Source organism: Triticum dicoccoides, chromosome 4A, assembly GCF_002162155.2.
Source record: "Triticum dicoccoides isolate Atlit2015 ecotype Zavitan chromosome 4A, WEW_v2.0, whole genome shotgun sequence".
NCBI classification, from domain to species: domain Eukaryota; kingdom Viridiplantae; phylum Streptophyta; class Magnoliopsida; order Poales; family Poaceae; genus Triticum; species Triticum dicoccoides.
The window spans coordinates 150291109-150315116 of NC_041386.1; the positions used below are offsets into that span (position 1 = coordinate 150291109).

Genomic DNA, 24008 nt, shown 5'->3' on the forward strand with positions numbered 1-24008 from the left:
CCAGAGCAGGCAACTTCTTTCTCAGATCAGGTACTTCCTCAGATCGCTGTTACCACACTAACCAGAACGGAAAACAAGACAAAATGTGTACTGAAAACCAAGCATCCCTCCCGCTTCTTTGACGTCCAGATAATCTTACGTCCTAGGAAGGGGAGGATCCATGGTTGCTGGCTCCTACCAGAGCCACAAACCCCAGAAAATCACCCCCGCGAAAACCTGAACCCCTTTCTATGTAAATAAATCATTACGGCCACTTGTACTTGTGTGATGAAAACGAACACTTCTCTGAAACTTGTCTGAGTACTCAATTCAGAATCCTCGTATAAAACTCTGAAGTCTCATTACATCAAGATGAAATGTGTAAAATGCAAATGTTCAACAGCAATCCAAACAGAAATTCCAGATACATCTCAAACAATGAATCCCAAACGAGCAAGAAACAGAACTTTTTCAGGACGCTATCTGGCCTGTCATGTGCCAACTTTCACCTCCGTCAATTTGCATACGGACACGACGGGGTGTAACTTTCCTCCATGACAAGGAGGTTCCACTGTGCATGCGGGTCATGAGTCGAGAACACGGACCAGGCAGGAGTGGAGTTCTCGTATCTGTTATGCGTGACACGGGCAAACTTCTCCACATCCTGGTTCTCCTCCATGTCGTCAGGGTCGATATCAACGGTGAAGATGTCACAATAGGGCCTCACCGAGTGCAAGAAGATTGGAGGCGACATTGGGTTAGTGGACACCGCAGCAAGGTCCGATGTCACCGCGATGCTCTGCCCATCTGGACTGAAGACTGGATGGTTCACGTGCCTGGAGAAATCATACCCACTCTGGATTACCCTCACCACAGAGCGGTCGATTGTGTTTACCAAGTACGTAACAACGAAGTACCCGGGGTCTAGGCCATGGTCGCGCTCCGGCGCATCTGCAGGCCTGTCATGGTTTGATGAGAACACACGATCCAGTCTCTGTTCCGAGATCATTGGCAGTGTGTGTGTGCCAGTCCAATCGCCATCTGTTATCTGTTCCGCTTCACCAGCGTTCTCCCCGGCTTCTGCGTCCATTATGTATAGATTCTTGTATTTGTTGTCTCCTCCATCTCTTGTTGATCAGAAAAAAAGTTCTGTCCCTGAACGAATGTAAATATATAATTGTCATCTTCAGAGGTATACAAAAAAAAATCATCATGTCAAGAGAAACAATATTCACATTCAATGGACTAGAGGACTCATGAAATAATTGAAACAAGACTGCAGTGGTAATTTCTTACCGTCTGGATTGTGGAGGGCAACGCATTATTGAATTTTCCCTTTGTGAGCAGTTGTGGCTTCAAAGCCGCGTGGCTGGCCGAAAGCGATGGATTGCATGCCATGATATAGTGTCCTGTTTTGTGACACCCTTTCAAGATTCTTTGATGCCATTGCCAGCATATCCATGCATCGCATCAACTAAGATCTTGTTTTCTATTTCTCCAAGTTGGAGATTTTTTATATGTATTTCCAAGGCACTGAATATCGTCCAATTTTTCGGCTTAGATCTCTACGTCTGGCAGGCAGAGTTGACTTGCACCATACACGTGGATCAGCATCATAATGATATTATTTTGGCCGTGTAAATAGATCTGTCATCATAATGCAATTTCTCCCACTCAAACGATCCTCATCTTCAAACATTTGTTCTGTTATTGTTCAATGAAACTATTTTTCCCATTAGCATATATTACCTTGATTAGCCAGAACTTCAACAAAGCAAACAAAAAAAAATGCTGAAATGTGAAGCTTGTTTCATATTTTCTCTTCTCATCTTAAAAAGCTAGCCACGTAAAAGGAACCGTCAGTCGATATCCAGCGGCACTTCCGGCTAAATTTGACCGGTCAGCTGGTCATGTACAGATTGCATCGATCGACGGAGAGGCTGGGGGCCTGCCCTCCTTTTCATAAACAAAAATACTTAGTCGTGCACAGATATCCCCTCGAGACAGGTCTACTGTGAGTGTGGATCTCACAATTTCCATGGTTCATGTTAGTTCTTGTAACAAGCATGTGATATTTTTGTGAAGCCAACAAACATGAATAGTACTATCCCCATTTGTTTATATCGGTCAAAGAGACTTATTCTTTTCCCTTTAGTATAGACTGACGGTAACTAACTACCTGGGAGCCTAGGACTTGATCAAAGTAAAGAAAAATCATGCTCGACTGTGATGCTTACTTCATAATATCTCTTCTCATATGAAAAAACAGAATTGTTCCGTATTTTCTAGTAATGTGCCAGGAACTCACAGTGGGTATCCAGCAATATTTTCAGTTGGTTTAAAAGCAGACCAGTCAGTCCACTTTTTCACCAGAAAACTGTAGGGAAACCCCCAACAGTAAAAAGATCGGTCACTTAGTCCATTTATTGATGTCCCCTCAAGTCTTACAATTATAATTTAGTAGGTCCAATGTGACTCTGTCTAGGTGGATCTCGCAACTCACATGATCTCGCAACAAGCATATGAGAAATTTTTAAGTCAATACATGTGAATTGTCTTCTCACATTTGTTTTATCAGTCAATAAGACTCTAATTCATTTCCCTTTACAACTACAAGGTTCTAAGAAATTACTTTATTAAATTAACCATAGTTATGTGAAATTAGTAACCATAGCTATGTGAAATTAGTAAACCTCAACTAGAACCACTAGAACCTGCATACCCAATAACTTTTATTCTGCCTCCCTTCCTAATCAAATATTCTTGGTACCAAATGGAATTGTATTCCTCTAACACAAATAAGATATGTTCAGTATGGTATCACATTTTCGTAACAATTCTGAACATGGTGAAGAAAACATATTTTCCTAATAAACATATGTGTAGCTTGGAAAGGAATTAGCCTAGATATGGCCTTTATATGAAGAAAAAAATACCCACAAATCTTTTTCTGAGCATTTCCAATACATGTTGTTCAGACGATAAAAGAATTACAAGCCTTTTTTCTGTATCACCTTTCCACCCCATAGTTAATTTACCCTTGCTCTTCCTTTCTTTTTCCATCATCATGATCCCGGTTATATCTTCTTTTTATACTTACCCTGGTAAGTTTAGCATTGCATTTGACATTTGAGAAAGATATTCATTTGCTTGCACCATGGTACACGACTAACAAAAAATAAAAAATAAGGGAACCCTGACCATGGCGTGTGTTGTTCCCTGTTCAGTATTCCAGATGGATGGATATCATGGAAAGAAATAAGGAAAGAAAGGAAGTTCTGCCTGACTCTGGTAAAAGTTTAAAAGATAAATAATTTGGTCGCTGATGCCATGTGAATTTTTTATTTGAATCTGCAAGCATAGATAGAGGAAACATGAAGTGAACAACAGGCTTATCAAAATACACACGATGATAGAAAGTCAGAAGCACAAATCGCAGATAAGTAAAGATCCATTCATGACCTTGTAAGGCTTCAACTTGGACCTATCTAAGATTTTCATCTGAGGTGCGATCAACTGCTAGAATCTCAAGAATGAGACATTTCAACGACACTATATCCTGAAACTTTTGAGACATGTCGTTGCTTCATGGAGTCCCTTAGGTCATTTACTGATTGCCACATCCCCTCTTTAGCATATATGTTAGATAACATAGTGTGAAATCCGTCATGGCGAGGATCCAGATTGACAAGCTTCCTGCCCACCCTTTCTCCAACCTCATTTTCACCATGCTTCCAGCAGGCACTAAGCAATGCACCCCATGCTGGAACATCAGGTAACATGGGCATGCTCTCAATCAGATCCTCAGCCTCCTTAACATATCCAGCACGTCCAAGAAGATCAACCATGCATCCATAGTGTCTGATGTTTGGCACAATTCGGTACTTGTGCTGCATCAACTTGAAGAAGTGGCGGCCCTCCTCAACTAGGCCAGCATGTCTGCAAGCACTCAAAACTCCGATGAAAGTTATCTCATTCGGGATGGCAGTGCCGGATGCTTCCATCTCTGAGAACATCTCAAGGGATTTTGTCACAAGGCCGTTCATCGCCAACCCCACAATTACAGCATTCCAGCAAGGTGCTCCTTTTTCTTCCATTATGTTGAAAACATCCATTGCAGCTTCCAAGTATCCACACTTCATGTACATGTCAATGAGGCTAGTCCCAAGTACAAGACTGATGTAACATTTGTTTTGCCTTACATAATCATGCACCGACTTTCCTTTCTCCAGAGCAGACAGATTAGTGCATGCAGATATAACACTAACAACAGTAACCTCATCCGGCCTGACTCCCTGGGCTCGCATGTTATCGAAGACAGCGAGTGCATCTGACGATTGGTTATTCTGCACACAACCAGAAATCATTGTACTCCAAGAAACATTGTCCTTGTCAGACATTGCATTGAACAATGTCATTGCATTTTCGACATGACCATTCTTTAGATAGCCTGCTATCATTGAGTTCCAGGAGAACTGGTCCAAGCAGTCACCGCTGTCAAACAACCTCCATGCTGCAACAACATCCAGGCAACATGAGTACATGTGGATCAGCACATTCTGAATATTTAGCAGCGAACAAAGGCCAGCCCTGATAACCAGTCCATGGCATAGTTCCCCATTTCGAATCACCTCCGACTGTGCACAAGCGGACACCACGCTGACCATCAGCGCCTCGTCCACAGGCCACATCTCTCGACGCATGCAGGAGAACATGTGCAACGCCTCTGCAAACATGCTGTTCCGCTCAAAGCAAGAAATCATGGCAGTCCACGTGAAAATATCCCTGCAATCGGCCTCGTCAAACACCCCTCTTGCCTCGTCCACCATACCCCTCCTCCCAAACAATGACACCATGGAGCTCACCGCTGTGGCATTCCGCTTTGGCATCCGTGCGAACACCCCAACCGCCTGATCGACATCCCCAGCATGCACGTACGCAGCCAGGATGGTGTTCCACGAAACAGCGTCCCACACGGGACCTGCGTCAAACACCCTGCGTGCGTCCCAGAGGCAGCCGCAAACAGAGTACATATGCATCAGGCCGTTCCTGAGGTACAAATCATCACCGAACCCGTGCTTGATAGCGTGTGAGTGCACCTGCCTGCCTTCATTCACGTCCCTCCTGGCGGCGCAGGCGGCGGCGAGGATGGGGTGGGTGTAGGAGTCGGGGGACGTTGGCAGGGAGGTGTAGAGTGGTAGGCAGACGTGCGGCGTCCCGGCGAGCAGGGCCGCCTTGAGGAGCGTGTTGCAGGAGAAGGCGTTGGGACAGCGGACGAGTCGGAGGAGGCGGAACGAATGGTGGATGGGGAGCGGGAGGAGGCGGGTGGCGGAGGTGAAGAGGAGGAGGCGGCTGGCGGCGAAGGCATCGGCGAGGAGGCCGGAGGCGATGAACTGGCCGTGAATCTGGAGGAGATGGCGCGCGGAGGAGCACCGAGCGAGTTGCGCGTCTAGGAGAGACACCGTGAGCATGGCCGGCGCTACGGCGGCAAAGGGGAAGCAACGCCACCAGCTGCAGGTTCGAACTTTTTTTTTTGCGCGTACGCTATTTGTCAGTCGATTTTTTTTAGAGAAAGCTATCATGGGTAGCTTTATTGAATAAAAGAAGGAATAACATCATTCACAAATGCGGAAACGAGGCTCGTCCGTCCAACTAGAAAAAAAACTTATTATACAATAACTAAACTTAGCTAGCACATGCGCTGCTTGGCTACAAGAGCGTGAACAATGTTTAAAATTGACCTTCCCGATCAACGAAAATAGATCCACACACTCGACGAAAGTTGCTGCTGCTTCATCCCACCATATCGTTTGACCCGTACATGATTCAATCACGGTTGAGGAATCCGATTCTGTTTCAACCCGAGGAAAGCCCAAGGAATTTGCAAACGCCAGACCATCTCTCATTGCCCTTGCCTCGGTGGAGACTGCGCTAGCTGCATGGGGAATGAAGATGCATTGTGCCGCCAAGAAAATGCCCTTCTCATCCCTAATCATTGCAGCCGTCGCGCCCACACCTTCATCTATATAGTAGGCTGCGTCCACATTCAACTTAATGAATTTGATATCTGGTCTAGCCCATCTCTCCTCAGGAGTACTCCTCTTCTCATTAGCCTGGTGAAAATTATTAGTAATAGCAAGAACCGATAGAGGCCATTTAAAGACCGGGGGAGGTGTACCATTATGGGTATATTGCCGACGGATCCACCATAGATACCATCTTCCCACCGCTAAAACTTGCTTGATGTCCAGGTTCGATTTTAATGGCAGTGGTCTCGGATCAGCTAAGAAAAGATTTTCAAGGACGACCGAACCGGACCGGTCTAGCACCATTGCCTCCTCAACAATTTCCATGATGCCCAATCGATTCCAGAGTTCTCTTGCATGAAAGCAATCGAAAATTAGATGCTTAATATCCTCAGCTTCTCTATGGCAGATAGGACATGCTCCCACTGAACCGATATGTCTATTAGTGAGTATAGACTTTAGCGGCAGGATTCCATGAAGAGTTCTCCAACAAAAGATCTGAATTTTACGTGGGATAAGTAGCTTCCATAAGATACTCCATATTGCCGGGGAGCACAACCTGCCCGGCTGTGCCAGGGCAGTTGCACGGGGCCCAAAAGATCGAGTCTGTTGAACTTTGTATGCTGTATGGACAGAAAAACTTCCTCGCCGATCTAGGTGCCATGCTATAAAATCCTCAAAGGAGCTGGTGTTCAACGGTATTTGCAGAATCCTGTTGACATCAACTGGACTAAGATTTGAACGGAGGATATCTTCATCCCAAGTGCCAGAAATTGGATCGATGAGCTCCGCAACAAAAGTAAGGATAGAGTGACCTTGTATAGAGATCACCTTTCTATCCGGACTGGCAGGGATCCATGGGCCAGACCAAATGTTTACATTTTCACCCGTGCCAATTCTCCAAATGTATCCCAATTTGAAGGTCTCTAGGCCCTTCATGATACTTTGCCAAGTAAAAGATGAACCATTTTTTAAAATGGCTTGTAGAAGGGTACAATTTGGATAGTATTTTGCTTTCAGAATTCTAGCGCACAGTGAGTCCGGTTGAGTGATCAGTCTCCAACATTGTTTTGATAACATTGCCAAGTTGAAGGAGTGTAGGTCTCTAAAGCCCATCCCTCCATCACTTTTAGGGCATCATAATTTACACCAAGAAAACTAGTGCATTATTTTGTGTTCCTCATCATCTCCCCACCAATATTGGGATATTAAGTCTGTGATCTCTTTGCAAATGCCCTTAGGTATACTGAACACAGACATGGCAAATACTGGGATGGCTTGTGCCACTGCCTTAATAAGGATTTCATTGCCACCAATTGAGAGGATCTTTTCCATCCACCCTTTGAGCCTCTCTCTGATTCTTTCAACAAAGTGTTTAAAACAATCACTCCTGTCTGCGCCCACCATAGCAGGCAACCCAAGATATTTATCAGAGAGTGCTTCCGTATCAATATTCAGTTCTTGGCAAATTTCAGCTCTTGAAGCTGCAGGAGTATTTGGACTAAAAAACACACTAGATTTTGATAAACTCACCAACTGTCCGAACTTTGGCAGTAGGTTTCCAGAACATGCTGTAAGGAAGCTGCATTTAAAACATTCGTTGTGATTAGAATTAGAGAATCGCCAGCAAAAAGTAGGTGTGATACTGATGGTGCATTTCTGCACACTTTAACTCCTTCTATGCCACCAGCTTCTTCTTCATACTGCAGTAAACTGGAAAGGCCTTCTGCACAGAGAAGGAAAAGATATGGGGAGAGGGGATCCCCTTGCCTTATACCCCTTGTTGGACTAAAGTTGTCCGTCTCCTGAGAATTGAATCTGACTTTATAAGAAACAGAGCTTACACACGCCATCATAAGCTCAATCCACTGCTCATTAAAACCCAGTGCCATCATCATATCATGGAGGAAGGACCATTCCACCCTATCGTATGCTTTATGCATGTCCAATTTTACAGCGCATAATCCTGTCTGACCAGCCCTTTTGTTCTTGATTTTATGCACACACTCATATGCTATCAAGATATTGTTAGTGATCATTCTTCCTGGGACAAAGGCACTTTGCGTAGGGGAAATGATCTCCAGCAAAATAGTCTTTAGCTGGAAGGCTAACATTTTAGAAATAATCTTATATAAAACATTGCAAAGAATTATAGGGCGGAATTGTGTTACCAGTTCAGGACCATCAGTTTTTGGTATCATGACAATCATGGTTTCATTCCAATCAGCTAGGATTACCCTATAATTAACTGCATGAAGAACCTCCTTTGTGATCTCATCTCCTAGAATATGCCAGTATTTTAAAAAAAATGGCATGAAGGCCATCAGGTCCCGGGGCCTTTATATCTCCAATACTGAACACTGCCATCCTAACATCTTCGGCTGAATAAGGTGCCATCAAGAAGCTATTCATTTGGTCAGTTACCTTATGCTGAACCTTCTATAAGATTTCTAGATTTGTGTGCTGCATCTCAGACGAGAAAAGTTGCGTAAAGTAGTTCAAAACATGTGAATTCAGTTCTGCCATACCTTCAAGCCAATTACCTCCATCATCCTTTAATCTCTTCACAAAATTTCTCTTTCTCCTCGCTGATGCATATGCTTGGAAGAACCCAGTATTGCGGTCTCCGCTCATCAGCCAAGTCGCTCGAGATCGCTGCATAACTTGGATCTCCTCCAGCTCTAACAGATATTCAATTAGTTCTGTCAGCTCTTTCCTCTTTTCACCATTCTCATCTGACATAGGGCCAACCATGACTCTCTCCAGCTCCCTTTAAGCTTTATGTAACCGTTTTTTTGGTTTTTTGAGAACCCTCTGATCCCAATCATGGAAGCTAGCATGCATCTTATTGAGTTTCTCATGTATGCTTGTTATGTTTGGGTCGGCTGCAGCCTCCATCCATGCTTCCATCACTTTCTCATTGAATAACTTCTCTCTCAGCCATCTAGCTTCAAATCTTTTGACATGTGTATTCGTGCCGCTTGGTGGCTATACATAGAAGTCAGTGTCCACCAGAAGAGGTCTGTGATCCGAATGATTAAACTCCACCTCAATGCCGCATGAGGGAATTGGGAGGTCCACATATAATTTACAAGGCCTCTATCAAGTCTTTCCCGTATTCTTCCTCGACGCCAAGTGTACTGGTCACCAATGTATCGAAGGTCGTGCAAGGCACATTCTTCTACAATATCCTGAAACACTTGCATATATTGGGGTGGTCGTGGATTGCCACCCTCCTTCTCATGCAAGTACATGATCTCATTGAGATCTCCCACCAGGAGATAGGGTAAAGTATGCGCTTGATGCAGTTGCCTCATACACGACCAAGTTAAGTGTTTGTTTTCCCACCTGAACTCTCCATAGATCCCAGTCAAATGTCAACCAAAATTATTATTATTGTTATCCACTATCTTTACATCAATGAACATGGGATCTAGAGATAATCTCTGAACATTGACATTATTATTCCAGAAAAGAACTAAGCCTCCACTTCTACCATTGCTCGAACTAACTAGTTTTTGATCCATCTTCAATCTCTTATGCAGACATTCTGTCGGATAACTATCGAGGTGCGTCTCCGGTAAAAACATCACCTCGGGGTTGCAACTTCGTTGGACATCCAACAAAGCACGTACTGCCGGTGCGTTCCCAAGGCCCCGGCAGTTCCAGGCTAGTATTTTCATTGCGTCCGGCCATCCTCATCGCGGGAGGACGCCGATATCTCATTTGTTTGCTGGCCTTCTGAGCTGTCCACGGCCTCACCATCCACTCCTTTGTACTTCTTTCTGTTGGCACTTTTCTGAGGCGTGCTAGCCGCCTCCGAGGTGATCCCTGGCAAAGTCTCTCCTTCGAGCTGATACACAATCGCTGCCACTTTTGATGTTGTGGACATATTGGGAATGATCGCCAACATGTTAGATCCCCCTGGAAAAGCTTGCTGTGTATCCATTGTAGTTCTCTTACCAAGGACATTGGTCTGAAGAACATCCTGATTACTCATCTCCTGTTCTGACCCTTGGTTTGTTTCCATCTCTGTATCCCCTGGATTATACAGCGCATTGTGGCACCAGCTTTGCACTGTCCCCCTTCCAACAGAGCCATGGGGAGGATTTCCTCGACCATGACCTGGGCCAAAAGGTGGATCTTCCCTTACATTCTCACCTCTTCCTCGTCCAGGGTTCCTCCTCGCTCCACGGCCTCTGCCATTACTTCTACCTCCATCAACCAGGAGGAAATCACCCCACTCCAGCTTGGTTACATCATGCTCTCCAGTGCCACACTCCTCATACCAGTGCCCCAAAAGACCACAATTGTCACAGAAATCCGGCAGCTTTTCATACTGGACTTGGTACCAGTCTGTCTCATTATTCTTTGTGATTGAAACAAATCTGATAAGTTTCTTCGAGACAGTAAGCTCCACTTTGACCCTTACAAATTCACCTACAAAGCCGGCCGGTAGGGTTGTTTGGACCTCCAACACCTTACCCATCTTACGACACATGCCCTTTGTCGCTGTTGGAAACAGATAGTTATCCAGGAGTTTCAGAATCCTTGCCCATACCACCAATTTGTCCAAAACTAGTGATTCTGGGTTTTTGAATCCGTCATATTCCTCTATCAAGACTCATTGGTTCCTAAACAGCCAAGGCCCCTTGTTAATCGCAGTGTTCCAATCACCCAAACATCCGAACTGCACCGTAAACATGTTCTCATCTACTCTGCACCAACGGACCTCCCTGGCTGGGTTCCACGCCGATCTCATATCAGCATAGAGAGCAGAGGGGCTGAACCCCTTGTTGGTGTGCACCTTCGCTATCGCCAGCCACTTGGCTTCGATCTTCTCTTCCTTAAATTCTTCTTCCCAGACAAATTGTTCCTCCTCATCCTCTTGGAGTTCCAAGCGGCTCAAGAGATCTTCCACCGGTTCCTTGCCCCGGCATGTCCTGCTTCGTTCATCCTGTGTCGCCATGGCGACTACAAGCGCTAAACCCTAGCCTTGAGTCGGGCCAGGATCAGAAGGGCGAAACCCACCGCACACCTCCACATAAACTTCCCAAGGATCAGGACCGGGAAGAGGTGGAGATCGGGTGGGGATTAGCGGCAGCGGACTGTAGGAATAGACTCTCAACGTTGGCACCGCCAGAGGAGAACGAAACCCTAACAAGAGGGGAATCTACCTTATTTGGATTGTTGTTGCTCTATGTACTTACAAGGCGTGAATATTAGGTGACTAGCAGGCGGAGGCGCCGCGGCACCCCACGCCCGTGGTAGAGCTTGTGCGTGCTTTTTTTGGAGAAAACTTCCAATCTATTCATCTTCAATCATAATAGTATAATGAATGTGTTTAAAAAATGATAGTACAATGAACATCGAAAATAATAAAAATTACATCCAGATTCATAGACCATGATGACCCACAAGTATAGGGGATCTATCATAGTCCTTTCGATAAGTAAGAGTGTCGAACCCAACGAGGAGCAGAAGGAAATGATAAGCGGTTTCCAGCAAGGCATTCTCTGCAAGTACTGAAATAAGTGGTAACAGATAGTTTTGTGATAGGATAATTTGTAACGAGCAACAAGTAACAAAAGTAAATAAGGTGCGGCAAGGTGGCCCGATCCTTTTTGTGATAAAGGACAAGCCTGGACAAACTCTTATATGATGGTAAAGCACTCCCGAGGACACATGGGAATATCGTCAAGCTAGTTTTCATCACGTTCATATGATTCACGTTCGGTACTTTGATAATTTGGTATGTGGGTGGACCGGTGCTTGGGTACTGTCCTTACTTGGACAAGCATCCCACTTATGATTAACCTCTATTGCAAGCATCCGCAAATACAACAAAGGTATTAAGGTAAACCTAACCATAGCATGAAACATATGGATCCAAATCAGCCCCTTACGAAGCAACGCATAAACTAGGGTTTAAGCTTCTGTCACTCTAGCAACCCATCATCTACTTATTACTTCCCAATGCCTTCCTCTAGGCCCAAATAATGGTGAAGTGTCATGTAGTCGACGTTCACATAACACCACTAGAGGGGAGACAACATACATCTCATCAAAATATCGGACGAATACCAAATTCACATGACTACTAATAGCAAGACTTCTCCCATGTCCTCAGGAACAAAAGTAACTACTCACAAAGCATAAACATGTTCATAATCAGAGGGGTATTAATATGCATATAGGATCTGAACATATGATCTTCCACCAATTAAACCAACTAGCATCAACTACAAGGAGTAATTAACACTACTAGCAACCTACTAGCACCAATCCCCGACTTGGAGACAAGAATTGGATACAAGTGATGAACTAGGGTTTTGAGATGAGATGGTGCTGATGAAGATGTTGATGGAGATTGCCCTCTCCTGATGAGAGGAGCGTTGGTGATGACGATGGCGATGATTTCCCCCTCCGGGAGGGAAGTTTCTCCGGCAGAACAGCTCCGCCAGAGCCCTAGATTGATTCCGCCAAGGTTCCGCCTCGTGGCGGCGGAGTTTCGTCCGAGAAGATGGCTTATGATTTTTTTCCATCGAAAGACTCCATATAGCATAAGATGGCCACCGGAGGGCCACCAGGGGGGCCCACGAGGTAGGGGGCGCGCCCTGGGGGTAGGGCGCGCCCCCACCTTCGTGGGAAGGGCGTGGCCCCCCTGGTGAGGTTCTTGCACTCAGTATTTTTTATATATTTGGAAAACATCATCCCTGAAGTTTCAGGACTTTTGGAGCTATGCAGAATAGGTCTCTAATATTTGCTCCTTTTCCAGCCCAGAATCCCGGTGCATTCTCCCTCTTTATGTAAACCTTATAAAATAAGAGAGAATGCGCATAAGCATTTTGACATAATGTGTAATAACAGCCCATAATGCAATAAATATTGATATAAAAGCATGATGCAAAATGGACGTATCAACTCCCGCAAGCTTAGACCTCGCTTGTCCTCAAGCGAAAAGCCGAAATCGAAAAATATGTCCACATGTTTAGAGATAGAGGTGTCGATAAAAATAAAATACGGACATGAGGGCATCATGATCATTCTTAGAACAACAACTTACATAATTCTTTGTCATATAATATCTGATGCTAGAGTAATAATTAAATCACAATATCAAGTATGAATCGTAAACTTCATTGAAAACTAACAAACTACAATCTCGGTCATTGAAGCAATTGCAATTTATCATAACATAGGAAAGAGTCAATGTATAAGAGCTTTTCAGCAAGTCCACATACTCAACTATCATATAATCTTTCACAATTGCTGACACTCACGCAATACTTATGGGTATGGAGTTTTAATCGGACACAGAGAAAGATAGGGGCTTATAGTTTTGCCTCCCAACGTTTTACCTCAAGCGTAATGTCAACAGTAATAGTTCATGAAAACTCACATCCAATTAGCCATATATACCAGGATCTTTCCAACATATTGTGCTTGCCAAAGGATAAAATGTAAAAAGGAAGGGTGAAGATCACCATGACTCTTATGCAATGTAGGAGACAAAAGTAAAAGATAGGCCCTTCGCAGAGGGAAGCAGAGGTTGTCATGCGCTTTTATGGGCTGGATGCACAAAATCTTAATGCGAAAGAACGTCACTTTATATTGTCACTCGTGATATGGACCTTCATTATGCAATCTGTCGCTTTTATTACTTTCATATCACACGCTCATATAAAGCTTATTTCCTCCACACCAATCAATCATACATATTTAGAGAGCAATTTTTATTGCTTGCACCGATGACAACTTACTTGATGGATCTTACTCAATCCATAGGTAGATATGGTGGACTCTTATGGCAAGACTGGTTTAAGTGTGTTTGGAAGCACAAGTAGTATCTCAACTTGGTGCAATGAATTTGGCTAGCATGAGGGGGAAAGGCAAGCTCATCATGTTGGAAGATCCAAGACAATATAATTTATCTCAGATGTAAGAAAACATAACCCATTATGTTGTCTTCCTTGTCCAATGTCAACTCTTTAGCATGTCATATTTTAATGAGTGCTCACAATCATAAAAGATGTCCAAGATAGTATATTTATATGTGAAGACCTCTCTTTCTTTATTACTTCCTATTAATTGCAACGATGACCAAAACTGTGTTTGCCAACCCTCAATAACTTTTATTCATCACACTCTTTCTATGTGAGCTCATTACTCTCCATAAGACTCATATGATCTCTTTGTTTCTTTTTATTTCTTTATCTTTTCTTTTATTCCTTTAGGATCATGGCAAAATAATCAAGCCCTTGACTCAACACTAATATTTATTATATAGCTCACGGACTCGGTTACATAGAAGGATAATAAAGCAAAACTCACAAGTAGATCATACTAAGAACTTTTATTCTACTAGATCAAGATATTACCAAAAGGATCGAACTAAGAAAAACGGTAAAGATAGAGTGATGGTGATACGATACCGGGGCACTCCCCCAAGCTTGGCAGTTGCCAAGTGGAGTGCCCATACCAGATACTCAATTCTTCTTTGTTGGTGGAGACGGTGGTAATTTTGTTGATGGCGTAGTCTTGTCATCCTCCTTCCAAGGCATAGGCTCACCATCATAGAAGGATGACCGAGTCTCCGGAATCCTCAAATCTGCAGCCAAACTCATCCTTTTGAATCTATATTCATACTCACAATTTTGGTTTTGCAGGTCATAGATTTGAGCTTGAAGGTGCTCGATTTTCTCGTGAAGCTTGAAGATGGTCTCCCCGATGTTGTCTGCATCCAGCTTGTGTTTGTTGGTGAATTCTGCGATCATCATGTAGTTGGAGTTGAGTCCACGCTCCACCATCCCCTGACACTTGAAAACTTGTTGCTCCATTGCTTCAAGCCATGTCTCCACGCTTCCGGTCCCCTTTGGTCCCTCAGCATCACGGATGTGCAGCGACCCATCACGCATCTCAATGGTTTGAGGGTGTCGCTACACCTCCGCGAGGTAAGGGTTGATGACCTTCTCGAAGAACTTGTCCTTGGTGGCACTTGGAGACGTCATGATAACCTAGATCTGTCAGAAAAAATAGCTCGAAAGAAAGACAGGAGATAATTGCGTGATACGGGAGTCAAAACCTCCGGGAGATTATATAATGAATTTTTACCGACCAAAATACGTGTCGTGTACGAAAACGGAGTCCGGAGAGCACACGAGGTGTCCACGAGGTAGGGGGCGCGCCCAATGGGGTAGGGCGTGCCCTCCACCCTCGTGGAGGCCTCGTGTCCTTCCCGGACTGCTTCTTATTTTTCTATTTTTCTAAAAATTCCAAAACGGAGAAATATTGGCTTAAAAACTGTTTTTAGTCGGTTTACTTACCGTACCACATACCTATTCCTTTTCGGAGTCTGAAACGTTCCGGAAAGTGTCCTTTATGTATTCCTCCGGGGTTATGGTTTCGATAACATTGGTTTCAACATTTATGGGATTACCTGAGATATAGTGTTTGATTCTTTGACCGGTCACCACCTTCGGATTGGTGCCTTCGAAGTTGTTGATTTTTATGGCACCGGAACGGTAGACCTCCTCGATAACGTAAGGGCCTTCCCATTTAGAGAGGAGTTTTCCTGCAAAAAATCTTAAACGAGAGTTGTATAACAATACATAGTCACCTACATTAAACTCACGCTTTTGTATCCTTTTGTCATGTCATCTCTTAACTTTTTCTTTAAACAACTTGGCATTTTCATAGGCTTGGGTTCTCCATTCATCAAGTGAGCTAATATCAAATAACCTATTCTCACCGGCAAGTTTAAAATCATAATTATGTTCTTTAATAGCCCAATAAGCCTTGTGTTCTAGTTCGAGAGGCAAGTGACATGCTTTTCCATAGACCATTTTATACGGAGACATACCCATAGGATTTTTATATGCAGTTCTATAGGCCCATAATGCATCATCAAGTTTTTTGGACCAATTCTTTCTAGACCTATTAACAGTCTTTTGCAAAATTAATTTGAGCTCTCTATTACTCAATTCTACTTGACCACTAGACTGAGGGTGATAAGGAGATGCAATTCTATGATTAACATCATATTTAACAAGCATTTTACGGAAGGCGCCATGAATATAATGTGAACCACCATTAGTCATTAAATATCTAGGGACTCCAAATCTTGGAAAAATAACTTCTTTAAGCATTTTAATAGAAGTGTTATGATCAACACTACTAGTTGGAATAGCTTCTACCCACTTAGTAACATAATCAGCAGCAACTAAAATATGTGTATAACCATTAGAGGAAGGAAAAGGTCTCATATAGTCAAAGCCCCAAACATCAAATGGTTCAATAACAAGTGAATAATTCATGGGAATTTCTTGACGTCTACTAATATTACCAATTCTTTGACATTCATCACAAGATAAGACAAACTTACGGGCATCCTTGAAGAGAGTAGGCCAATAAAAACCAGATTGCAGTACCTTATGTGCAGTTCTATCTCCAGCATGGTGTCCTCCATAAGCTCCGGAGTGACACTTGCGTAGGATCTGTTCCTGTTCATGCTCAGGTACACAACGTCTAATAACACCATCTACTCCTTTTTATAAAGATGTGGGTCATCCCAAAAGTAATGCCTCAAATCATAGAAGAACTTTTTCTTTTGCTGGTATGTGAAACTAGGTGGTATAAACTTAGCAACAATGTAATTAGCATAATCAGCATACCATGGAGCAGTATGAGAAGCATTTATGACATTTAATTGCTCATCAGGAAAACTATCATCAATAGGTAGTGGGTCATCAAGCACATTTTCTAACCTAGACAAGTTGTCTGCAACGGGGTTCTCAGCTCCTTTTCTATCAACAATATGCAAATCAAATTCTTGTAGCAAGAGAACCCATCTAATAAGTCTAGGTTTATCATCTTTCTTTTCCATAAGATATTTAATAGCAGCATGATCAGTGTGAATAGTTACTTTAGAATCAACAATATAAGGTCTAAACTTATCACAAGCAAATACAACTGCTAAGAATTCTTTTTCAGTAGTAGCATAGTTTCTTTGAGCATTATCTAGAGTTTTACTAGCATATTGAATAAAATTTAGTTTCTTATCAACTCTTTGTCCTAGAACAGCACCTACAGCATAATCACTAGCATCACACATAATTTCAAAGGGTAAATTCCAATCAGGTGGCTGAACAATAGGTGCAGAGATCAATGCTTTCTTAAGTATTTCAAATGCTTCTACACAATCATCATCAAAGACAAATGGTATATCTTTTTGTAATAAATTAGTCAGAGGCCGAGAGATTTTTGAGAAGTCCTTAATGAACCTCCTATAAAATCTGGCATGACCAAGGAAACTTCTTATACCTTTGATGTCCTTGGGACATGGCATCTTTTCAATAGCATCAACCTTGGCTTTATCAACTTCAATACCTCTTTCAGAAACTTTATGCCCCAATACAATACCTTCATTAACCATAAAGTGGCACTTTTCCCAATTCAAGACAAGATTAGTTTCTTCACATCTCTGCAAAACTCGATCAAGGTGGCTCAAGCAGTCATCAAAAGAAGATCCATAGACGGAAAAGTCATCCATCAAAACCTCACAAATCTTTTCACAAAAGTCAGAGAATATAGCCATCATGCATCTTTGAAAGGTAGCAGGTGCATTACATAAACCAAAAGGCATACGTCTATAAGCAAAAGTACCAAAAGGGCATGTAAAAGTAGTCTTTGATTGATCTTTGGCTGACACAGGTATTTGAGAGAAACCAGAATAACCATCTAGAAAGCAAAAATGTGTATGTTTAGATAATCTTTCTAGCATTTGATCGATAAAAGGTAAGGGGTAATGATCTTTTTTAGTAGCCTTATTTAATTTGCGGAAATCAATTACCATCCTATAACCTATAATAATTCCTTGAGAAATCAATTCATCTTTATCATTAGGAACAACAGTAATACCTCCCTTCTTAGGGACACAATGGACAAGGCTTACCCACTAACTATCAGCAACGGGATAAATTATACCTGCCTCAAGGAGCTTTAGTATCTCCTTTCTTACCACTTCTTTCAATTTAGGATTTAGCCGGCGTTGATGATCACAAACCGGTTTAGCATCTTCTTTCAAATTAATTTTATGTTGACATAGAGTGGGACTAATGCCCTTAAGATCATCAAGAGTATACCCAATAGCAGCACGGTGCTTCTTCAGAGTTTTCAATAATCTCTCTTCTTCATGCTGTGAAAGGTTAGCACTAATAATAACAGGATATATCTTTTTCTCATCAAGATAAGCATGTTTAAGGGTATCAGGTAACGGTTTAAGCTCAAACACGGGATCACCCTTGGGTGGAGGAGGATCCCCTAGGATTTCAACAGGTAAATTATTTTTTAGAATAGGTTCCTGTTTAAAGAATACTTCATCTAATTCCCTTCTTTCATTCATAAACATATTGTTTTCATGGTCTAGCAAATATTGTTCTAAAGGATCACTTGGAGGTACGGCAATAGAAGCAAGACCAATAATTTCATCCTTACTAGCTAATTCTTATTCATGGTGTTGTCTACTAAATTTAGAAAAAATAAATTCATGAGTCATATCATCTAAACCGACAGTAACAACATCTCTTTTGCAATCTACGGTAGCATTAACAGTATTTGAGAAGGGTCTACCAAATATAATGGGACAAAAGCTATCTTGTGGGGAACCAAGAACAAGAAAATCAGCAGGATATTTAGTTTTCCCACACAAGACTTCAACATCTCTAACAATTCCCATTGGTGAAATAGTATCTCTATTGGCAAGTTTAATTGTGACATCAATATCTTCCATCTCAGCAGGTGCAATATCATGCATAACTTCTTTGTATAAGGAATAAGGTATTGCACTAGCACTAGCACCCATACCACATAAGCCATGATAACAATGATCTCCTATTTTAACAGAAATAACAGGCATGCCTACTATAGGTCTAGGTTTATCTTTATCACGGGGTTTAGCAATTCTAGTAGTTTCATTATAGAAATAAATAACATGCCCATCAATATTATCAGACAAGAGATCTTTAACAATAGCAATATTAGGTTCAACTTTAACTTTCTCGGGAGGTGTATATGTTTTAATATTGCTTTTACGAACCACAGTTGAAGCTTTAGCATGATCCTTTATCCTAACAGGGAAAGGTGGTTTCTCAACATAAGAAGTAGGACCAATAGGATCATTATAAGTAATAGTCTTTTCTTCAACTTTAATAGGTGCAGCTACTTTTACTTCTATGGGAGGATGATATTTAAACCACTTCTCCTTGGGGAGATCAACATAAGTAGCAAACGATTCACAGAAAGAAGCTACTATCTCAGAGTCAAGTCCATATTTACTGCTAAATTTACGAAAAATATCGGTATCCATAAAAGATTTAACACAATCAAAACTAGGTGTCATACCTGACTCCTTACCATTGTCGAGGTCCCAATATTCAGAGATGCATTTAATTCTTTCCAATAAATCCCATTTGAATTCAATAGTCTTCATCATAAAAGATCCATCACAAGAAGTATCAAGCGTGGTGCGATTGTTACCAGAAAGCCGATCATAAAATTTTTGAATAATCATTTCTCTTGAGAGCTCATGATTGGGGCATGAATATAACATTGATTTAAGCCTCCCCAAGCTTGAGCGATGCTTTCTCCTTCACGAGGCCAAAAATTATATATATAATTGCGATCACGATGAACAAGATGCATAGGATAAAACTTCTGATGAAATTCCAATTTCAATCGTTTGTAATTCCAAGACCTCATATCGTCACATAGCCTATACCATGTCGATGCATCTCCGCTCAAAGATAAGGGAAAGACCTTATTCTTAACAACATCTCTGGGTACACCTGCAAGCTTAAATAATCCACAAACTTGATCCACATATATCAGATGTTCATCAGGATGTTTTGTTCCATCTCCTAGAAAAGGATTAGCTAGCAGTTTTTCTATCATACCCGAAGGAACTTCAAAGCAAGCATTTTCATTTTCAGTAGGTTCAGTAGGTTGAGGAGAAACTCTTTGCTCTACTGGTCAGGATGAAGATACCCCGTACAAGCCCCTCAGAGGATTACCTTCCATGGTAACAAGTGACAGTAAATTTCAGCACACTATATAAATTTTTCCTTCCCAAATTCCACCTACCAAAGGCGCTTCATTCCCCGACAACGGCGCCAGAAAAGAGTCTTGATGACCCACAAGTATAGGGGATCTATCGTAGTCCTTTCGGTAAGTAAGAGTGTCAAACCAACAAGGAGCAGAAGGAAATGATAAGCGGTTTCCAGCAAGATATTCTCTGCAAGTACTGAAATAAGTGGTAACAGATAGTTTTGTGATAGGATAATTTGTAACGAGCAACAAGTAACAAAAGTAAATAAAGTGCAGCAAGGTGGCCTAGTCCTTTTGTAACAAAGGACAAGCCTGGACAAACTCTTATATGATGTAAAGCGCTCCCGAGGACACATGGGAATATCGTCAAGCTAGTTTTCATCACGTTCATATGATTCGCGTTCGGTACTTTGATAATTTTGTATGTGGGTGGACCGGTGCTTGGGTGTTGTCCTTACTTGGACAAACATCCCACTTATGATTAACCTCTATTGCAAGCATCCGCAAATACAGCAAAAGTATTAAGGTAAACCTAACCATGGCATGAAACATATGGATCCAAATCAGCCCCTTACGAAGCAACGCATAAACTAGGGTTTAAGCTTCTGTCACTCTAGCAACCCGTCATCTACTTATTACTTCCCAATGCCTTCCTCTAGGCCCAAATAATGGAGAAGTGTCATGTAGTCGACGTTCACATAACACCACTAGAGGAGAGACAACATACATCTCATCAAAATATCGAACGAATACCAAATTCACATAACTACTAATAGCAAGACTTCTCCCATGTCCTCAGGAACAAAAGTAACTACTCACAAAGCATAAACATGTTCATAATTAGAGGGGTATTAATATGCATATAGGATCTGAACATATGATCTTCCACCAATTAAACCAACTAGCATCAACTACAAGGAGTAATTAACACTACTAGCAACCTACTAGCACCAATCCCGGACTTGGAGACAAGAATTGGATACAAGAGATGAACTAGGGTTTTGAGATGAGATGGTGCTGATGAAGATGTTGATGGAGATTGCCCTCTCCCGATGAGAGGAGCGTTGGTGATGAAGATGGCGATGATTTCCCCCTCCGAGAGGGAAGTTTCTCCGGCAGAACAGCTCCGCCAGAGCCCTAGATTGATCCCGCCAAGGTTCCGCCTCGTAGCGGCGGAGTTTCGTCCGAGAAGATGGCTTATGATTTTTTTCCCATCGAAAGACTCCATATAGCATAAGATGGCCACCGGAGGGCCACCAGGGGGCCCATGAGGTAGGGGGGCGCGCCCTGGGGGGTAGGGCGCGCCCCCACCCTCGTGGGAAGGGTGTGGCCCCCCTGGTGAGGTTCTTGCGCTCAGTATTTTTTATATATTTGGGAAACATCATCTGTGAAGTTTTAGGACTTTTGGAGCTGTGCAGAATAGGTCTCTAATATTTGCTCCTTTTCCAGCCCAGAATCCCAGCTGCCGGCATTCTCCCTCTTTATGTAAACCTTGTAAAATAAGAGAGAATAGGCATAAGTATTGTGACATAATGTGTAATAAAAGCCCATAATGCAATAGATATTGATATAAAAGCATGATGCAAAATGGACGTATTAATACATACAATTTATCCATTCTTAGAACAAAAATTTCGCCAGCTGGAGAGGGAGTACATAATCTAAATGGACGCCCGCGGATCCCTTTGTCTTCCTCATGTCCAGCAGACACTTTGCGGGGTCGACGAAGGTCCTCGGAAGAGACGAAGAAGCAAAGAAACAACATGAATGCGCAGTCGTCGCCTCGGCGGTGGCCTTCATGGGACCCAAGTGGCGGCGGCCTCCCGTGTTCTACTTCTCCTCGATGATGGTGGTGGACACGGAGAAGCTGGCCACCGACTCGTCGCTCTCCATGCACCCAGCTTCTGTCTCTGCCTGCATGGCGCTGCCGCGGGCACAGGAGGAGCGCCCGTAGACACGGGAGGCGCGGCACCGCAGACACTGGTGGCGCGGTTCGATGCAACAGTGATGACGCCCGTACCGGTGTGCTCGCCGCCATGCCGGTGTGGAGCAACTCGCCACTCCTCATCGAGCTGAACTGGAGCTGCGAGTTGCTGAACCACATGCCTGCTTGGGGCGGCAACTGGCTCCGTCGGGCCAAGCAAGGTTGGTGAAGCACCGAGCGGCCTCGCCCGTATCCGGAGGGCTTGGCGGGCCACCCAGCCAAGTAATATGCCGGAGAACGGCTCCTCGGAAGCCATCGGAAGAGTGGAAAAAATGGTGAAGGAGGAGATGGGGGAGCGGCGGAGGGGTGCGATTCTTGCCCGCTGTCTGTCTGGCCTCGTATAAATGGAGGGAGGACGGTAGGAGCTTGGCCGACGTCTGGCCTCGTTTAAATTGAGGGCAGGCGGGAGGAGCCCGGCCGGTGTTGTGTTTAATTCAGGACCGCTCATGAACGGACATGTGACCGGAGTAGGTTTCTCGGTTTGCATGCGGGTTTAACAGAGGGGTTCGATGGAGGCGAGGAGGCGTGTTCAGCCGGGCGTGCAGCGGGCGGCGCAGTACTACTCGATTTGACAGCAGGCAGCGCAGTTCCCAATACGGATTTAATGCAGACGAGGGAGGGAGTATTGGTTCCTGAAATGTTGAACGGCCAATGCATCCTCCTTCAATTAATGCATGAGGGAAGTGATGGGAGGAGGACCGGGAAAAGAGGCTGCACGATGTGAATGCAACACAGTTTGCCCTCATATAAAGGCGCCCCTCCATTCCAATGCATCTACCACATTGTATGCACCTAAGCATTTGCCTAAGCACCTACACTAAGCGCAAAAGAGCTCACTCCAGACCCATGGCGGCGATGCGCACGAGCGGCCAGCGGCTGTGCCAGATGGTCCACGACGTCGGCCTGTGGCATGGCGCCGAGGATCGTCTCCAGACGGTGTTGGAGACCGGCTGGTGGATGGCCGCAATCGACGCTAACTACGACTCTCAGTTGGACCAGATGATCGTTGCCACCACCAACAAGTTCACCGTCCTCAAGAAGCTCGTGGACGACATCGCTGTACTCCTCCAGCCCGCGTGCCCGGGCTCCTCATTGCCTGCCACCCTAATCGGCCTCCATGGCCGGAACCTCTTTCAAGCACTGGTGGCCCTGTGACTGCCTGCTCACGCCACGAAGAATGTCCACCTAAAGGTCACACTCGCCGCGAGGCGCCTCACCCTGCAAGAATTCGTCGACCTACACATCCACGTGTACGAGCAAATCATGTACATAGGTATCTACAAGGCCAATGAGGACGCTACAACGTTGGCCTTCCTCAACCGGCCTGAAGCCTTGGATGCCTTTGCTGAGAAGCACCTCAACCTCGCCACAAAAGCCGCCGCTCCTTAGCCGCCGGTCGGTGGCCCGGCGCACTAAGTTGAGGAGGAGGAGGCCGTACGTTGATGGATGCATCTTTCTTGTTGCCTTATGTAACCACCATTGCATTAGCATCATCATCGTGGCCTTAATTCTTATTGTGTTGTTGCATTCTCGTTCCAGTCAATACCGACATGTGCGATCCCTTTGCTTAATTATATGCATCACTATAACTAGTACTCCATCCATCAATTTATAAGTTGTGCTTACCTTTTCCATCAACTTCGTGCAACGCGCGGGCATCTTGCTAGAAACACTAGAACATGTCGGACCGCGTGTGACCAAACCGACGATGCACCAACCTAGCTACTACTTACCCTGCTTATCTGGCGGAAATAGCCCCGCCCTAGCGTTTCCAATCGTTATTTCTATCTATCGATTGTGCCAAGGAGCAGAACCAAAATGTTACAATTTATACATGTTTCTCTACTCCTACTCCTATAAAAGACTCAGTTGGTGATGGTTGTGTGTCTGCCATCTGTCGTTTCTGACCATTAGAT

At 43.6% G+C, this 24008-nt stretch overlaps 2 protein-coding genes across 3 annotated transcripts; both read right to left on the reverse strand.

The window, feature by feature from the left end:
- Positions 1 to 331: 331 nt before the first annotated feature.
- Positions 332 to 1959, reverse strand: LOC119288796. Its single transcript, XM_037568334.1, has 2 exons — positions 1276 to 1959; positions 332 to 1134 (listed from the first exon to the last, which is right to left on the reverse strand). The coding sequence occupies exon 2, from the start codon at positions 1067 to 1069 to the stop codon at positions 494 to 496; it is 576 nt and encodes a 191-aa protein (XP_037424231.1). The 5' UTR covers positions 1070 to 1134; positions 1276 to 1959; the 3' UTR covers positions 332 to 493.
- A 190-nt stretch (positions 1960 to 2149) lies between these two features.
- LOC119285485 (pentatricopeptide repeat-containing protein At1g08070, chloroplastic-like) lies at positions 2150 to 5511 on the reverse strand. Of its 2 annotated transcripts, XR_005139499.1 has the most exons (2): positions 3442 to 5511; positions 2150 to 3330 (listed from the first exon to the last, which is right to left on the reverse strand). XR_005139499.1 is itself a non-coding variant. In XM_037564768.1 (1 exon), the coding sequence occupies exon 1, from the start codon at positions 5448 to 5450 to the stop codon at positions 3507 to 3509; it is 1944 nt and encodes a 647-aa protein (XP_037420665.1). In that variant the 5' UTR covers positions 5451 to 5511; the 3' UTR covers positions 3390 to 3506. The 2 variants fall into 2 exon arrangements, 1 of the variants encoding a protein (XP_037420665.1); XM_037564768.1 differs by lacking the exon at positions 2150 to 3330 and having other exon boundaries at positions 3390 to 5511.
- Between the last annotated feature and the right edge of the window lie 18497 nt (positions 5512 to 24008).